This window comes from Mus caroli, unplaced genomic scaffold (genome assembly GCF_978045245.1).
Source record: "Mus caroli unplaced genomic scaffold, Mus_caroli_1 scaffold_7, whole genome shotgun sequence".
Classification (NCBI taxonomy): Eukaryota; Metazoa; Chordata; class Mammalia; order Rodentia; family Muridae; genus Mus; species Mus caroli.
The window spans coordinates 27,637,244-27,655,886 of record NW_028227262.1 but is presented as its reverse complement, the minus strand read 5'-3'; the positions used below and the strand labels follow the sequence as shown (position 1 = coordinate 27,655,886).

General features: G+C 50.8%; 1 protein-coding gene across 11 annotated transcripts in view; it reads right to left on the bottom strand.

The window, feature by feature from the left end:
* Nucleotides 1-18,643, bottom strand: part of Mical3 (microtubule associated monooxygenase, calponin and LIM domain containing 3) — a 192,489-nt gene that overhangs the window by 34,075 nt on the left and 139,771 nt on the right. For 8 of the 11 annotated variants that reach the window (XM_085839993.1, XM_085839992.1, XM_085839998.1 and 5 more), the window contains 5 exons: nucleotides 14,297-14,492; nucleotides 5,932-6,176; nucleotides 4,290-4,379; nucleotides 1,638-1,775; nucleotides 265-327 (listed from right to left, as the gene is read on the bottom strand). In XM_085839993.1, coding sequence (XP_085696119.1) covers nucleotides 265-327; nucleotides 1,638-1,775; nucleotides 4,290-4,379; nucleotides 5,932-6,176; nucleotides 14,297-14,492 — 732 coding nt within the window. The remainder of the gene's footprint in view (nucleotides 1-264; nucleotides 328-1,637; nucleotides 1,776-4,289; nucleotides 4,380-5,931; nucleotides 6,177-14,296; nucleotides 14,493-18,643) is intronic. The other 3 variants (XM_085839996.1, XM_085840000.1, XM_085840002.1) reach the window with 3 other exon arrangements.

The window sequence follows — 18,643 nt, the reverse complement described above, 5'->3', positions numbered from 1 at the left end:
CAAAGGCTAATGATAATTTTTAGGAGGTGGGGCTCCGTCCTATCTCCGCTGTTGGTGTCCAGGCTGCCTGAGGATGGAGGATGCACTTCTGGTCCATGCACAGATGGGCTGTCTGACAAAGCATGCAGGAACCCCACCCACTGGCTTTGCCCTCGCATGCACCAGCGACAGGAGCCGAGTCCTAGAGTTAGGGCACCAGCAGAGCTGCCTAGAGAAAGAGGTTATGATGAACGGGGCTCAGGGTGTCAAATATCAACAGACTACCTCCGGAGACAGTCTCCAACCAGGCCTGCACTGCTGCGCGGCGTACGGAGGGAAGGCCGGTCACTGAATTTAAAACAGATGATAAGTACAAAATTATACATTGGTAAGTCCTCAGCAGGGACAGCTGAAGTCTGTCCTAAAATTCAAAACAGAGGAAGAGAAACAGAGACATCATAACACAGATGGCCATGTGGTACTAACACAGGGTGTGTGTCTGTGTGTGTGTGTGTGCACACACACACGCGTGTGTTCCAATGTTGGCCTCCGTGACAGGTATTTGGGACAAGGAGAAAAGACAGAACTTGAGAGAGGGCAGCTCTGGCTAGGGCTGCTGAGTTGTCCTTGTCCCCATCTTGCGGGCCACCTTGATGTCCTAGAGGAATAAAACACCACACAAAACCCCAAGTCTTCCCACCCATGACCAGAAGTGATCGATAGCCGCAGAGCCCGACAGGTCAGGCAGCCCTGGGAGGCATCACCCCAGCCAGAGAAGGTGATGCCACCAAGAGTCCCTACATGGAAGACAGGGGTCAAGGAGAATGACACATGACCACCACACCTCTAAATGGGCTTTGCTCTCTTTTTATTGTTACTCCTTAGGAGAAGCCAGAGCTAGGCTATGGCGGGTACATCTGTTAGGTCTGTGGCTCTGGAGGCGGAGCTTGAGTTCAAGGTCAGCCTGGCTAGCTTAGTGAGCTTGTCTAAAAACAAAAAAGGAAGAAGGAAAGACAGACAGAAATTATTGAAGAAGAAGAAGGAGGAGGAGGAGGAGGAGGAGGCCAGGCATGTAAGTGCACACCTTTAATCCCAGTACTCAGGAGGCAGAAAAGAGCAGGTCTTTGTGAATCTGAGACCAGCTTGGTCTATATAGCAAGTTCTAGGCCAGCCAGGGCTACACAGTGAGACCCTGTTTTAAACAAACAAATAAGAAAGGAGCCAGAATAAAGTCCATGTGCACCTTAGTGGGAAACACAGGCCACTCTGCCCAGGACTTGACGTAGCCCACGAGATGATGAGATGATGACCGCCAGGCACGCCGTGTGCCCCTCCTGACTGTGACTCTAAATACACCTCCCCGCCCCCCGTCCTCACATGCACTCATGCAACACCCACTCTGCCAACACACTCTGAAGACAGGTAGAGTGCCCAGTTGAGAAATGCAGGAGACAGCAAATTCTAGGTCTTTTGAGTCAGGTTCACACTCCTGTTCTTCCTCATTAGAGACAGAGCCTCAGAACTCAGAGAACTTTACATATTCTTGAATGACAGGCAAGGAAAGTGGTCCCTTTGCAGACAGGGCCTCTGCAGCCATGGGAAGGGCCAGGAATGGGGGCTCAGGACACACACCCGACTCTGGGGCTCCAAGCAGTTACCTCTAGAAGTGGAGGACTCAGAGGCTGGGAGCATCCTCTCCTCTGCCTCTCTCTCACGGATGTGTGTCCAGTGCACATCAGCCTGGATCGCCAAGGGATCCGCTGCGGTTATGATCTGCTGCAGCCTCTTGTTCCCGGCTAGGGGCCAGGTCCCCAGGAAGGAGGATAGAGGGAGGACAGGAAGGAACAGCGAACAGTCAAGGGAAAGAGGGAGGAGACAGCACAGGAAACGAAAGAGTTACAGTGTTTGCCAGGACCAGTGTGAATAAGAAAGAGGTAAAAATTAAGAACATGCATGTTTGCACACCCACACACACCCACACACACGCGCACACATACACACATGTATACCCGCACACACATGCATGTACACACACACACACATACCTTCTGTTCATTAGGTTTGATTTAGTAACTTTGAGCTTTGCATAAACATTTCTTAGTACAGTGAAATCCACGCTCCTCCAAATGCAGAAGGAATTTTTCCTTTCCCTCATGGATCCGAGGCCCACACTGCCCAGAGCGGAACAGGGTGGATGACCCTCACCTTATAGGACCATCACTCCAGGGCCCAGGATATGGCTGTTACCTAGCACAGCACGAGCTCCCAAGGACACCCTTCCTGTCAGTCACAGGTAGGCTCGGATGGTGCACGGCTCTGCCAGGAGCCAGCCAACTAACCAGGACAGATATGTGCTTTGCCGGAACTTTCGTTTTTACTCTCTGCAGTAAAGCTGCTGCTGGGAAGGAAAAGCCCTTTGGCCAGAGAGCACATGCTGCATGCTGGCACGGTGGTGAGGGTTCTGACACAGGGAACGTGGTCAGCATGGAGGGTAAGGACAGCAGCTAGAAGACGAAGCAGAGATCTGTCCTGTGAAGTCTGGAACTCCAGTATTCCGGCAGGAGTGAGGCCAAAGCTTCTTTCCTAATGTGGGTGAAGCCCTTCCTTCCTTGCAGGCTGCATCTGAAGCCTTCTGACCCCTCTTGGGCATGAGATCTGCCTCTCAGTATAGAAAATCCCAGCGGCGCCCCCTGCATTCACCCTTGCTGCCAGAGCAGGTGGAAGTCACATGCAGCCCCCGTCCCGAAGGACGCTCTCATTAGTGCTTGGGTCATGCCACACAGTAGGGTTAAGATAGCGGGACAGCCAGTAACTACGGAGCCTGGGTGTGGGCACTGAGGAAGAAAGGGCAGCTATTCAGGCAGTAAGAGCAGGTGCCACTGATCTGAAGGACTCTGTGGCTTCAGCCTGAAGCCAGCTTCCATCTGGGAGTGTATGTCTGTTCTCCCCTTGATGCCCTTAACTGGACTCACCTGTCACTACCAGGGCAACTCTATGACTTAACCTAATGAAGATGTGGCATGGTATGGCTGGCACAAAAGCAGAGTGAATTCTCAGATGTGAAGGTTAACCTGTTCCATGATGTGGAGCATCAGCCCCACAGACTCTCTTACTGATCTATATGTATTCACAGTCCATCCTCAAAGACAGACTGCCCAGATGGTGCTAGCCAGAGCTGAATAACAGCAAATGGACTGACAGCTCAGATGTGTCAGGACCCCGGAGGGTGAGGCCCAGAGAGAAAGGCTGCTCCTTTCTTTGGCTTCTAAGCTACAGAGGGAAGAGTTCAGTCTTTTCTCTGAGCACAGCTCTGCCTTTTGCCAACACTTGCAGACTTGTGGGGTGTGTGTATGTGTGTATCTGTGGTGTATATATGGTGTGAAGTGTGTATGTGTAGTATGTGTGTGTGTGTGTCTCTCTCTGTGGTGTATGTATGTGTGTGTGTGGTGTGTGGTGTATGTATGTGTGTATGTGTGATGTGTATATGGTGTGAGGTGTATATGTGTAGTATGTATGTGTGGTGTGTGTGTCTCTCTCTCTGTGGTGTATATGTGTGTATGTGTGGTGTGTATGTGTGGTTATGCATGGGTGGTGTGTGCATGTGTGGTATGTATGTGTGGTTATGCATGGGTGGTGTGTGCATGTGTGTGTGTTGTGTGTGGTATATACATGTGTGCTGTGTATGTGTTGTGTATGTTTATGTTGTATGTGTGCTGTGTATGTATGTGGTGTGTGTGTAGTATATATGTGTGTGCTGTGTATGTGTACATATGCTATGTGTTTATATTGTGTATGTGTTATGTGTGTTATGTGTGTGTTGTGTGTGTGCTGTGTATGTATGTGGTGTGGGTGTGTATGTGTGCTATGTGTGTGTGTTGTGTGGTTGTGTATGTGTGTTGTATGTTGCTGTGTATGTACATGGTGTGTATGTGTGCTGTGTATGTGTGTGTGTGTGTGTGTATGTGTGTGTGTGGTGTGAATGGGAACCATTGGCAGCACAGAGACCCTGGGGTGAGACTGAAGAGCTGTAGCTAGGCAGTGAGGTTTAACTGGATAAAGAGAACTCAGAGCGAAAGCTACAGGGACACAGGTGTGGTCACATTCTAAAAACCTTGTCCTCTGGGGATCTGCTAACTCTCATGCTAGTCTGCGCTTTGTCTAGGGAGGCCGGGTCAGGGACACGATATGCCCAGAGCCTTTGAGAACAGCTTTACGAAAAAGACCTTCCACGTGGGGCCTGCTCTTGGAGGCATATTTTAGGTGGCTGCTGGGGAGCCGGGGTGGAGATGGGCAGGAGGCAAAGCGGGTACCTTCACATGTACCCATTTCTTCTTCCTTTGAGAGATGCTGGAGCCACTGGCCTTGTAGGAGTTCTCTGTCCCAGGGGCAGTACTCCCCTTCTACAGCAGGGGGAGCCAGACACCCACAGACAGCACCAAGAATCCCATAGGGGGACAGGTAGAGGAGGGAACAGAGGGAGGAAAGAAAAGAGAGAGCCAAGTTATCCCCGCTGCATGCAAGTGTGTCCTGCCACTTGTTCACACAGGCATCCAGGTCTGCAGCCCCAAATATGTGCTGCAGGCTGGGGACAAGGGAACATCCAGGATTTGGCTGAGTGTGTGGGGAACTTCCCAGATTGGCAAGTGAAGTCTTCAAGAAGGGAAGGTGGGCAAACTCTCCTAGGGTTGTGTTAAGGCTAAAAGCAGCTAAGTACCATCATATGGAGCAGACAAACTATGTTTCCCCGAGAGAGCTCTGAAGGGGACGGACTCGCCCTGGTGACTGTGAACACATGGGAACTCTGGGCCAGCATGGTACTGCAGATGGGACACAACAGACAAACCATGCTCTGGCCAACGCCAGCCTTTCCAGCACGTTCCCTCTTCCTGTTTCATGAAACTAAGTGCGTCTGCCTAGAGTCCACTTTGGCCTTCGGAGGAGTCAGAGCAGGAGGATGAGAGAGGATGCTCTCTGGGGAGGCTGCCAACACCACAAAGGGTTCTGACCCTGAGCAGACTGGGACAGTCCATGACAGCAAATCCCCAGAGCCCAGGGACAAGCAATGCTGCCACAGCGAGCTAGTTCTCTGTGCCCGTGCTGTCTGGAATTTAACCCATAACTCTGATGTGGGGCTGCAAGAACAAGGGTGTGTACCCCCTTTGGCTCCGTGTCCCTTGGAAGTGGCCATGGCTCTCCTCAGGGAGCCGGATCTCTACCAGCCCTGGCTCCCTCCTTCCTACCCATGGGCACTCTGCAGCCAGGGAAAGAATGATATTCTTACACAGCCAAGTTCCTCATGTCTTCAGGTCTCAGTCAGGCGCTTGCCCAAGGCAAGAGGAGGTTTACAAGTGGCCAGAATGGCTGGAAACTCAATGAGCATTCTTCAGGCCCCAAAAGTTACTGACTGCTGTGGCTGGTGCTGGTCTAGTGAGCACCTAAGATGGCAGCCTCCTGCCACCGTGCACCAGGGAGACTCCTGGAAGGAGCCAACCTCCTCTGTCTTACTAGAGTAAAGTTCTATCAGAAGATGAAGGGGAAAAGGATAAAATGAAAAAGTAAAAAGAACTTAATTTGGACAGAGTCCTCAGATGAGCCCCGCCTTCCACTTCCAGATTAAAAATACCAATGTGTGTGTGTGTGTGTGTGTGTGTGTTTGGAAGGCGGTGACCAGGAGGAAGGCAATAAGCAGGATGTAAAGTAAGTTAAAAAATTATTAAAAATTGAAAAAAAAAAGACCCAATGTACAGGAGGGACATTTTTTGTTCAGCTTGCCAGACACTGTATCTTGCCTCTGTTTTACCTAAGGTCGGGGTGAACGAGGGCCAGAAAACCTCAGGTCTTGAGGGCAGCATGCAGACTCTAATGTCTGTGAGACCTTATATTCACGCTGGCAAGAGCTGAAGGGGGGGAGGGGAGGTGTGACGGGTCGGGACTAGAGGAGATGGTTCTGACCTTCACTGGATTCCTCCTCTTCCTCCTCCTCATACTCTTCATCCTCTTCTTCTTCGTATTCCTCTTCTTCCTCTTCCTCGGGCTCGAAGTTCTTGGAGGCTTCCAGCTCCTCTTCACTCCTTCCCTTCAGAAGGGCATGGATCCTGACTGCCTCCTTCCAGGGAACCCCACCCAGGTCAGAGGTGGGGAGATGATCATCTTCATCATCTTCCTCTTCCTCCTCCTCCATCTCCGACTCAGAACTGCTGAGAGAAAGAAAGCACCCAGCTTGAGTGAAGGAATGATAGCAGTGATGGTTCAGAGTCACCGTCGGTCGCAGGTAGCAGTTCCCAACAAAGCAAGGGAGAGGAAGGTCAGGCTGCCCTTCCCCAGCCAGGGAAGGGACAAGAAGGAAAGACAGACACACATTTACAATACCTATGCAGACCCACCCGGGGAACAACCTGGCCAGTGGGGCACAGAGGCTACTCCCTGCATCCAAACTGGAGAGAAAGTCCTGGCTTGCCACAGTTTGGCTGGAGGAAATCAACTGGACTCTATGCAAACTGGCTAGAAGCCTCCAGTGACAACCACAGTGGGTAGAGATGGGCAGCAAGCCCCAAGAGGCTTAACCAGCAGGCTGAAGTAAGTGTGTGTGTGTGTGTGTGTGTGTGTGTGTGAGTGTGAGAGAGAGAGACAGAGACACAGAGAGAGACAGACTGGAGTGTGGTAAAGGCCCATGCCCAGCACAGGGATAGCAGGACCCCTGGCCCCCCTCATTCTTCTCATTTGTTCCCTGCACAGCTCAAGGCCAGCTCGTCTTGGAATGGAAGTAAGTGCTACATTCAATAACTGCTCCAGACAAAAATCCAACCTCTGCTACGATTCAGGCCCTGCTAAGGAGGTCCAGTAACATGCAGGGTCCAAGCATATGTAGCCTTGCTAAAGAGATTTTCAATTTGTTTCAGAGTCGTGAGACTCTGTTCTGCATCTGAAGTATGCACTGGACCAGGCTGGAGAAAATTCCGCCTTTATGACAAAGCACAGGACTGAACTCTGGGCCTAAGGCCGCACCGGGATGAGGAGTGGGGTGGCTGGCGAGTCTCAGTTTCCTGTGAAGGTGGGGTTAGCTCCTTGCCAGCCCCTTTATATATGGGGATGAGTCAAAGCATGTGCTGGAAGGCAGGCGATGGAGCTCATTTCCGGGGCTCTGTCTGATGGGGGGGGATTCTATGGTGAAGTCTGGCCACACTAAGTCTCACTATAGGGACTGGTCACACTAGGAAGACTAAAGACCTTTTCCCCCACCCAGGGGGAAAAGGGGGCTTCAGGTTGACCTGAAGACTAGATCAACCACATTGACTATCAAAAATTACTGTGCATATGATGGAGCCCCCCCCCAAAAAAACCCCAAAGCTCTAGTGAATGTGACATCACACATGGAAACCAGGACAGGAATCCCGACTCCACCGGAGCAGGGCAGTGTACTCTTGAGTCTTCCAGCTTTTCCTGGAGTCTACATGAGGAAGTCTTTCCACAGTAGAGTCTTAAACCTCTGCATCCTTCCCCCACACTGTAGAGGCCCTGGCCCGAGAATGTCAGCATCCAGCAAGTCCTGGATTCCTCAAGTGGCTGAGTCTCATGGCGTTTCTGGCAAACTCCTATACTTGTGAAGCTGGGTCAGAAATGAGGATGCTCCATCCCATAATCAGCCACCAAACGTGGACACTATTGCATACGCCAGGAAGATTTTGCTGAAAGCAAATTCTGATATAGCTGTCTCTTGTAAGGCTATGCCAGTGCCTGGCAAATACAGAAGTGGATGCTCACAGTCATCTATTGGATGGAACACTGGGCCCCCAAAGGAGGAGCTAGAGAAAGTACCCAAGGAGCTGAAGGGGTCTGCAACCTTATAGGTGGAACAACAATACGAACTAACCAGTACCCCAGAGCTCTTGACTCTAGCTGCATATGTAGCAAAAGATGGCCTAGTCGGCCATCATTGAGAAGAGAGGCCCCTTGGTCTTGCAAACTTTATCTGCCCCAGTACAGGGGAACACCAGGGCCAAGAAGTGGGAGTGGGTGGGTGGGGGAACAGGGTGTGTGTGTGGGTATAGGGGACTTTTGGGATAGCATTTGAAATGTAAATGAAGAAAATACCTAATAAAAATTGGAAAAAGATAAAAACAAAAACAAACAAACAAACAAACAAACAAACAAAAACGAGGATGCATTCTGTCTTATTGGCTGATGATCTCTCCCAGGCATGCACTGATGTCTCTCCTGCAGTCTGTGTATGCTTAACACCACTCCGCCTCTGTTCTAGCAAGTCCGTCATTAATGATGCTTTTCCAGCTGCAACAGGGCCTAGCCTTGAGCGCGACAGCTTCCAGCGAGTTCTGAGTATCTTAAACAGCCGACTCTCCTGAGGCTGTGGCCTTCAACAGGCAGGCTGTACTGTGCCTGTCTCTCGGGCATGGTGAAGGCTAGAGCTCCTAGGCTGACTTTACTCTGTTTATTCAGTGCTAAGGCGAGTCTCACTATGTAGCCCAGGCTGGCTTGAATCTTCAGTCCTCTTGAGCGTTGGGATTATAGGTGTGTATTATAGCTCAAAGAATGCTCTGAGACCTGCCTCAACTAACTCAGCCAATGGACTCACACTCTCAGCTATGATAGACCAGTCTTCTATTTATATTGTCCTCTCTGACTACTGGGCATGGCAAAGGTGACCCAGGAAAGACTGTGCATATCGTAATGTGGGTATTGGGGGTGTGTGTGGCAGAGACCTGGGAGAAGTGGCTTAAAGTATAAACCTAAGAATCTGGCTGGGCATGGTGGCGCATCCCTGGAATGCCAGAACTTGGCGGGCAGAGACAAGGGACACTGCATGTTCAAGGCCAGCCTGGTCCAGGCCAGCAGGGTTATAGAGTGAGACCATGCGGCAAAACACACAAGGATAGAGGAAAAAGAAGAAAAAACTGCTGAAAGCTCGGCAGCGCCTGAATTCTGAACGCATCCACCACTGGCTTACGGGTGCTCATTAGCCTCCCTTGTTAATGAAATGTACTGTCAGCTGCTTAGCACTGCTCAAATCTGAAGGAAGGCCATGGAGACTTCTGCACTCATCTTAAATTCTCTGTCCCTCCACCTCAGTGTGCCCTCGGATTGTCTAGACAGGCTGGGAGGGACCATGTCTGACATCCCAAGAGAGGGGCCCGAGTGCAGCCTGACCTCGCCCAGGCTATGTTATTAGGATGGCTGTGCTGGACATGATTCGGGTGATGAATACGTCCCTCTGTGATGAAGACAATGAAGGTCCATGGCTGTTAGTGCCACGCCAGCTCGTTTTATGACAGCTCAGAGGCTGTGAGAGCCAAAAGGTCAGCTCCACCCCCTCCTCTAGTGGCTGTAAGCTTTCTGTTTGTTTCTGCACAGCAGCCTCCCTAACTGCAGGAAGGACAGAGACAGACCCACAGGAGCTAGTAGAAACTTTCTTCAGGCTACCTCTACCATGGGACCTTAGGGGCTAACTGGAGGGTTGTTGGGCTCTCACACCACACAAGATTCATGGTGTAAATCCAGGACCTCATGCACGCCTGCCAAGCACAGAACCACTGAGCTACATTCAGCCTCAAGGCTCACTTTAGATCTCTTTGTTTACGCAGGCGCCTGAGCCTTGCTCGGGTTCTGCCTGGCCTGTTGAGGCTGGAGGGGAAGAACCAGCACAAGGGTGGGACGGCCGCCTCGGACTACAGCATGGACATTTTGTAAGTGAGGAGGGTCCACACAGAAGCAAATTCCAACAAAAACATCCACCTTCCTTCTTTCTAGCAAAGGGAAACAGTCTTCTAGGAGGGATGGGGACCAGGAGGCCTAGGTAGGAGAGGAAGAGGTTAAAGGCCTACCTAAGTCACATAGTGTGTTTAAGGCCAGCCTGGGCGACTGAGTGAGGCTCTATCTCAAAACAGAAAGATAAAAAGAGGACTGGGAGTATGATTTAGCTCGGAGTGCCTGCCCAGCATGCGAGAGCCATGGGTACTTCCTGTGGAGGCCCCTTTCATACTTCAGGGGACTTCCTCTGTCTAACTCCCCTGGCCACATGACCACTCTGCTGCACAGCTACAGCTTATGGCTGAGCGCGTCTAAGGCACAGGATTTCCAGCCCCGTGCCCAGCTCTTCAGTGCTTCCTCCAGACCTCAGCAGCGACTCAGAACCAGCAGCTGTCAGGGCAGCATGTGCAGGAATTTAGTTCAGACGCACAGCTCTGAGAAGACAGATCTTAAAAGGGCTCTATGTCAATTCCCACGGGTCCTCTCTCCCCTGACTTCTTTTCCTCCCCGCTCTGTTTCTCTCTCCTTCTCCTGAGCCTTCTATAGTCCAGGCTGGCCTCAAATTTGCTATGTAGCAAGAATGACCTTGAACTTCAGTGCTAGACTGACCGAGCCACATCCTCTGCTCCTTCCCCCCATGTTTTCGGGTGTGTGTGTATGTGTGTGTGTGTGTGGGGGGGGTGGACAGGAAACAGAGAATGGCTTTGACTCTGAGGTTAAGCTTCTATTCAGGGGCTGCAGTCTCCTCTGCCACACCCCTGGGTCCCACTGACCCTGACAATATGTGCTGCTAAGCAGGGGGCCAAAGAAGGTACATTCAGGACCCGTGCCCCTCGCTACCTCTGTTGGAAGAGGGGCTAAAGCCAGAAGTAAGGGAAGACAGGGATTCCTGTTCAGTCATGGTCTACTTGGAGAGTGGCTCTTCCTCTCCTCACTCTCTTGGTGCCATCAACTTTGGGGAGTCCTCTGAAACCTTAACTGTCCTTTTGCAAAAGTTACGTGTTTGCTCCAGGGGCTCACTGACCGGCTTCTTTGTTTGTTTTGTTTTGTTTTCAGATTTATCTTTTTTTTTTTAATATTTTATTTTATTACCAATGTTTTACTTAACTGTGTGTCTGACATGACCAAGGAAGCCAGGCGAGGATATCAGATCCCCTGGGATAGGAGTTACATAGGGTTGTGAGCCACCATGTCGGTGCTGGAAGTGTAACCCAGGTCCTCTGCAAGAACAGAGAATGCTCTTCACCACTGAGCCATCTCCCCAGCCCTGATTTATCAACTTTTTTTATGTGCATGAGTGTTTTGTGTATCTGTGCATCACATGCATGCCTGGAGCTTTCAGATATCAGAAGAGGATGTCAGATCCCTTGGTACTGGAGTTACAGAAGGCTGTGAGCCACCATGTGGGTGCTGGGAATCGAACCTGGGTCCTCTGCAAGAGTAACAGGCGGTTGGCCTTAAACACTGAGCCTGAGTGTTCCAGCCTCTGAGTATTCTTTCAAGCTAACAGAGAGCAGGCAATAATGAACACAGTGGCTGGGCTGTGCATAGGTTACCTTCCTAAACACGGGTCCAGTTCCACCCCAACACACATGTGAAGACACACACAAGCACACACACAGACACACAGACACACACACACACAATGTGCCACCTGGAGACTTCTTTCCCAGGAGTCAACAAGGAAAAGTTAGGCGGCTGATGAGTTTTTGTTGTCAAGGTTCGGTGACACAGCTTGAGACCTGCAGGCACTATGTGATCCAACCCGGGGAGGTGATTATAAACATCTCCTAGGCTATCTGCTGACCCTGAAGACCCCAGACACCCTGGAAACCAGTGTCCACAGCTTGCCGCCAAGACTGGCATTACCGTTTAAGGAAGGCTCTCAGGTTGTCCCCAGAACAGCAGAACTGGCTCTCAATCTAGCCATCTGCGACACAGGTAGCTATGATACAGAGAGGCTGATGATCAGCCGAGGCAGGGTAAGTTAGACCCAGGCAGGCTCTGGCTCTTACTCCGCCTGGTGATGGAGACCAACACCTGCATCCCTGGCCTATTCAGCTAGGGATGGGCACTGCACTGTGATGGGTTTGTAAGCAGTGACAGTTACTGCTGACACTAATTTGGTGACCACTGGGTACCAGGCATTCATCTGTGTAATGCTCATTATAAGCTCAAGGCCTTTACAAGTGGGGAAACTGAGGCACACAGGATAAGGAATTTGTCTGCAGTCAGTCAGTGGCAGGGCTGAGCTTCCAGTCCAGTTCTGACTCCATAGCCATGTTGTGAAATATTATACCACACTGCTCAACAGAGATAGCTGAACCAAGTTCTTTGAACTGTGAGAGAACAAGCTCCCGGGCTGGACTGGGAGATTCACTCATGCACGCATTCCTTCCTTCCTTCCTTCCTTCATTCTTCCTTACTTCCTTTTTAAAGCGAAGGTCTCATATAACTCAATTGGCCTCTGCCCATACATACACGGGCTCACAAGCATGTACCGCCATGCCCAGCTTGGACAAGACGATTCTTAAAAGGATGCCCGTTCTCATCTTCAGGGCTAACCCCTCACTAAGCAGGCTGAAGGCTGCAAGGGCACCTGACCAAACTCGACGTTATAGGGAAGGTGATTTAACACATCTGTTCCAGGCAAAACCCATCACTCCTGCTCCGATGCCCCTCACTTTATGAAGCATCTGATATGGGATATGGGGTATTATTGTTTCCTTTTTAGTGTGTGGCTCCCCACCACCCCCTGCCTGGACACAGGGTTTTTCTGTATAGCCCTGGTTGTTCTGGAACTCACTCTGTAGAGCAAACTGGCTTCGGACTCAGAGATTTACCTACCTGTGCCTCCTAAGTGCTGGGATTAAAAGTGTGCGCCACCACTGCCTGGATTTTGTTTGTTTGTTTTTCAATGGTCATAAAAGACCTTCCAAGGACAGGAACCACGGTTTGACCATGCACAGTAAACGTGTTCCCACTGAGGCAGCCCGCCCCTATGCTCTCACGGTTTTTCTTTCTTTAATAGAATTTAAGTGGGCATTTTTATATTAGATAAATGCTGATTGCATATCTCACCACCGCACCTAAGGTTAAGCCACCTGCTCTGCTAAAGGGTTTATCAGTGTGCTTGGCAGAACTTCAGGACTGGCAATGAGACTGGAGTGAGGGGTGTGTGCCCATAGGTGCTTTGGATGCATTGCAGGCACGTGACTGAGGTCTCAGGTCAGTGAAAACCCAGGAATTATACCAACAAAGGGGGCTGGCTCCCAGGTGGGGCCAGCCTAAGGGGTACCTTACCACAAGGCCTGCCCCAGGTTTTTCTGCTGGGATGCAGCTGGACGGAGCTCTGCTCAGAGATATGCTCTGGCAAACATTCTCACCTTTAAAGATACATCTGTCCATCATCTCTTAAGTAAAAGTTCTTGGTCTGGAGCCTCAGCTCCGGCATGGGAGCCCTGTGAGAGGAGTCTGGCTTGGACTGACTCTGGCTTGGACTGACTCTGCCCATCCTTGCCATCCTGGTCTCTCCCACACCCTTCTCTACTGACACAGGAAACTCTGGACCACGAGAGGATATCACATACAGGAACAACTGCTGGGGTGAGAGGATGCAGGCTTGGTCACATCACTCATCAGCTAAACAGATTTGACACTGACTGGGAAGCCAGATGTGTGGCCGCTGGCATGCAAAGATTTTGTTCTTCTCTTTGCCCACCGCTAGGTGGCTTTGTCAAGGCTTCAGAGTCACCAGGGGTGAGTCACCTCTACTCCAAGCCTGGTACCCTTTGTGGAAGCACTGGCTCTGTGGAGGCAGGCTGTTTCCAGCTTGCTTTCCTTCCTATGACTGTCTTTCCTCTCCCGCAGACCTGTAAGCAACAACTGGTGGGTCACAGTGTAACTTCCCTTTTCTGTGAAATGATTCACAAAGAACTAGGGGAGTGGGCTGTGCTCAGAAGTCTTACAGATTGTGACTCTTTCCAGCCCTGCGTCATAGGGATGGTTACCTACACTGCTTTAGATATTCAGGGACACAGAGTAATGACGGCTGACCTGGACGGTGGGGAGAAAGGGTCACAGGGCGGCAGGGAAAACAGAAAGAGCCCAGGGCCTAGGTCTGGGAATATGGAGTTGGAAGTTCAGGTCTTGTCCTGGTTACCGTCAGTTTCTCCCCACTACAGGGGGACAAAACAGGTGGCCCACATCTATTCCTAGGACTTGCACCAACACATATGATCAGCAGCACCCAGAGGAAACTCCAAATGCTTAGACATGCTAAGGACCATTCTCAACACCGTGTTCCTACCTGTTCCTTAACCTTTACACTGAAGCTGAGGAAGGCACTAGTGGTGTTACCTTACAGCCTCGGAAACCGAGGGACTTGCCTAAGGTTTCACAGCTGGTAAGAGAAGAACTAAGATTCCAACCCAATCAAACTGGTTCAAATTCCCTTGCTTATCAAGTTCCTTTGCTGCCAGCTGAATCTGGGGACCCAGTAAAGCCACTGCCCCGGGGAACCCTGTAGCCAAGCAAACCATGGGCATCAGCTGACCTGCTGGCCACATCCTCTTCGGTGCCTTTGTCTAACACGCTGCTCAGGTTATGCTCGGCCTGCGTCTCCTCGGGTACCTCCTCCAGCTCCTCCACCAGCCTCACAGATCGGCGGTAGTTCTCCAGCTCGATCCTCTCAGGGGTGCCCCTCAGCCTTTTGGCGATGCTGGGCTCCTCCAGGCCGTTCATGCTGGTACCTGTGGGAAAAGCAAACCAGCAACTGAGCACAGAGGGCAGAAGCTGAACTGCAGCAATGGATGATGGGAAATGGTGCTGGATGAAAAAAGGGAATGTTGACCATTGAGGCAGCCATAACTCATCTCTCAGGAAAGGATGCACAGGTCTCCTGGAAATCAGACCATGGGGGAAGGAAAGCCAAAAGGGTTGAGGACTGGCCTGAGGACAGGAAATGACGCTGTGGGTGAGGGCAACATTTCCCTAAGTAGGAGAGACAAAGACCACACATCCTCATCTGCTCCCAGCCAAGTCAAGATGAGAAGATGCCAGTGACTTATAAGTAACAGTGACTGGGTGGGGGAAAGCATCTGTCCAGGGCCTTCAGGTGGGTCTATCATCCCCAGGGACTAAGAGAGTCGCAGAGAGGGTGTCATACTTCAAGTGCCCCCCCACCCCCAAAGATGGACTGAGGTCTGGTAGGACTCTGCTCAGGGTTCTTATAGAGCTGTGACACAGGATCTGCCTGTGTCCTGCTGCCACGCATTCGACAAATACCTTGCAGGACAAACACACCACGGTGGCAGTGCTAAGTCCTGAGCCCTGAGCCCTCTGCATGGCTGTGCAGTAGGGCCAAGCTTGGCAGAGTGGGGCAGGCGCTGCCCATTCGGCATGCCCTCACACAAGCACACCTTCTCTGTTAGCATGCACGAGGTGAAACTACACAGCTTTCTGCCCTTGTCATTCTTCACACAGGGGTCTGAGCATCTGTCAGTGATCTCTGCTTGTTGGTCAGAACCATGAGGAGAGAGCTTTAAAAAATTCTACCATTTCTACCACATGGTTTGCGTTTAGAGAAACACTATAGGATCACGGTGCTTCTAAAACTTAAACCAGCTACAAAGCATCCCTGACTCGAGTCTCCTTCGGTCCACAGCAGGGGTCCTGTCTCCCTTCTCACTACCACTGTTCCTCCTGACATTTGCCACTGTCCCAGCTCTGGTCAGAGGCCCCTTGTGTATTCTGTCGTGCGCCTGCTGCGTCACGACACCACACAGGTACACTGAGACGAACCCAGGTCAGATCCTGACTCCATCAGTGACTGGAAGTGCTGACGCCATCCAAGGATGGAGTCTCATGTGGAGAATTCTGAATGCTTGTGAGAAAACCCCAGGAAAATAAAACTAGAGTCTTGTGACCTTAGTTTCTTCAAAACAAGGAGCTGTTCTCAGACCGCGCGCCTCTGAGTTGTAGCGGAGAGGAGTGCGCTTACTTCAGATTACTCATTACAACCGGCTATTGCTATTTGTTTATATGCCTCTACGGAAAAAACACGCTCTCACCACATGCAGCTTGTCCTTGTGACTGTACACGGCTTGAACTCACGGGAACTTTTACTCATTGATTTTTTTCCTAACCCCCGGAGTATAAATTGTCTGATGCGGAATAAAGCTGGCAATTGCATGACACTTTTAGCTTGCCTCATTTTTAGGCTCCATTTTCCCAGGTCCCACTGCCTCTAGAGCAGTGAACATGGCAGGAGCTTACAAACACTCTAATCCTCTCAAAGTCGTACCCTGGCCTGTGGCCGGGATGACACCTGCCTCCCAGAGCTGGATGGGAGGGTACCAACTAGAGAAACCCAGTTTATTCACCACCTCCAGTTTATTCCCCACCTCTTCTCCCACTGGGCAGCATTCAGCAAACATGGGTGAAGCCACATAGCTGATGCCCAGTAAGATCCGTGCGTCCCTGTGGCGCGCACTCACACACAGGAGTCGATGTCCACTTGCTCTGGACCATAAATTCAATCATCCGATGCAGACATAAGGGAAGAGGTGGCAGCCCTGGGTTAGAAGCACACACACACCTGTGCTTTAAGATACACAGTGACTAAGAAAAGGTAGGAACAGGCTAGCTAAGCAGGAAGCGCTTTACTATCCTGACGACCTGGGTTTAACCCCAGAACTCTCAGAGAGGCGGAGGGAGAGAAGCAGCTCAATGAAGTTGCCCTCTGACCCCCCCACCCCCACAACACACATCATACACACACTCAGCAATAATAAAGGAAATTAGTTTTTGTTTTGTCTATAAAAGAAAAGGCAGAGCCCAGGTGAGAGAGGGTCAGGAATGACCACAGGCTCTGACTAGGGCAGGTCTCTAACTGCTGACAAAGTCTAAGCACCAGAGATAACACTGGCGTTCTGCATGCAGTCCTATACCAGCCCAATTTGGGGCGACAGGCATCTTCTCAGACAGACCTGAACTAGTTTAGCAACTCTGAGATAGGAAATGCTTTGATGGCTGGTATTTCTGTTGTGTGCAGGCTTTTGTTGTTGACAGGATCTCTAGCCCAGGTTAGCCAATTCACTATAGCCAAGGTCCATCCTCCTGCCTCCTAAGTGCTGGGAATTTAGAGGCATGTGCCACCATACCTGGTTCATTTGGTGCTGGGGACTGAACACAGGGCCTCATTAATGTTGGGTAAGCAAGGAGCTATAGTCTCAACCTGTGTTTTCAACTCCTTTGCCAGGGCATGAGAGTTTTTCTATGAATACAGTCAGGTGCAGGGTTCAGTCTTAGCACATCTGCTGCCGACTCTGGCTCTTCCACAACATCAGCTTCCAAAGTGACTGGAGACTCTTTACTGAAAACCAATGCAATGTGATGCTAAGTTTGCTCACAAATCCAAGCAAGCGTGTGCTGATGGGATCTGACACGCCCTTGGGTTCACCTCTCCTAGTCCTCTCACCCCTGGGAGGATCGTTTTAAATACCCTGCTCCATTTTCCGGCACTAAGATCATAGCCTTAAAAGTATAAGCTACACACCTGGCTGGATGAGGGTGTCTGGGAGCTAAGTGCACAGAGTACAAGAGAGGGGCAGGCAGCCAACGCATTCTCGAAAACAAAGCTGCCTGCCCAGGCTCAGGAGGGTGTAGGCTCCAGGTGCTGGCTCACCTGTCCTTTCCTTCTCCATCGACACCCATGAGCTCCACGTAACAAAGATGAGCAAGCAGACGCCCTGACCACACACAGCGAGATTCTTTCTCAGCCTGTGACTGCTCTTCCATGAAAGACAGGGAGAGGATCAGACACAAAGCAAGCGTAAGCTTCCCAGGAGCTCCATTCATATAGAGCAGAAAGAAAAGAGAAAACCAGAGTGAGAACCATCCCTTCAGGACAAACCAGCGCCGCTGGTCTGTTCTAACCCCAGCGAGGTGGAGTGAAGAAGCACCCATGTAGAAACACAGGGGTGAAGCGAAGTTGGGTTCGTGGCGATGCTTACTCTGTGCTGGGAACTCCATCAGGCCCCTGGGAAGATGGCAGATGCAAAGCATTTCCATTCTTACATAGACTGCGGATAGTACGTCAGGCATAAGTTATCGAGTACTGTGAAAGATGTATGCTCGCGGGGCCGTTGGTACCTAAGAAAGCAGTGTCTGTCCTGGGTACCCAGGGAAGGTCTTCTGGAGGATTAAGCAGTTATCCAGCACTAGCTGAGCGCGCACACACTTAGGTGCCTGAGGTCACACAGCCTGTGGGCAGCGGGACTAAGAATTGAACATCAAGAGGACGGCAGTAATTCAAGAGACCACCATGTTGTCCCTGGACTTGTGACACCAAGAGCGGGCACTTGTAGAGTCCTAGTCATTGCTCCCTTCCCAGGCCTCACTGTACTGCCCTGCTGTGGTTTCTTATATGAGAAAATGTCTTAAAACAGACATGCTGGAGTCTGGCACGGCAGGCATTCTGCCCTCTGCCTGGTGTTATTCCTCTGCAGAGTCTACAAGCTTTGCAGGCTTATGGTCATCAAGTATCAGAACTTGACAGTCCAAGCTTAGAGCTCCAGGGAGGGGAGATGCTACAAATAACAGAAAAATAGAACCAGTCGGAGCTATTCAGACCCTTCACGTGTCTGGTGCTATGGAAGGGTGCTCTGGTAACTTTAGCTTGCTGGAGGTTTTGGAAAAAAAAAATAAGGCAGAAGCTCTAACTTTGTGGCTTGCAACTATCATCCCAGCACTCAGGAAGGCTGAGGCAGGAGCATTGAGACGAGCTTGGGCGACATAGCAAGACCCTGTCTCTCAAACCCAAAACCATCAAACAAAAGTGAAGGTGAAGCTGGGTGTCCTGGCAGATGCATTTGGGAGGCAGAGGCAGACAGAGCTCTGT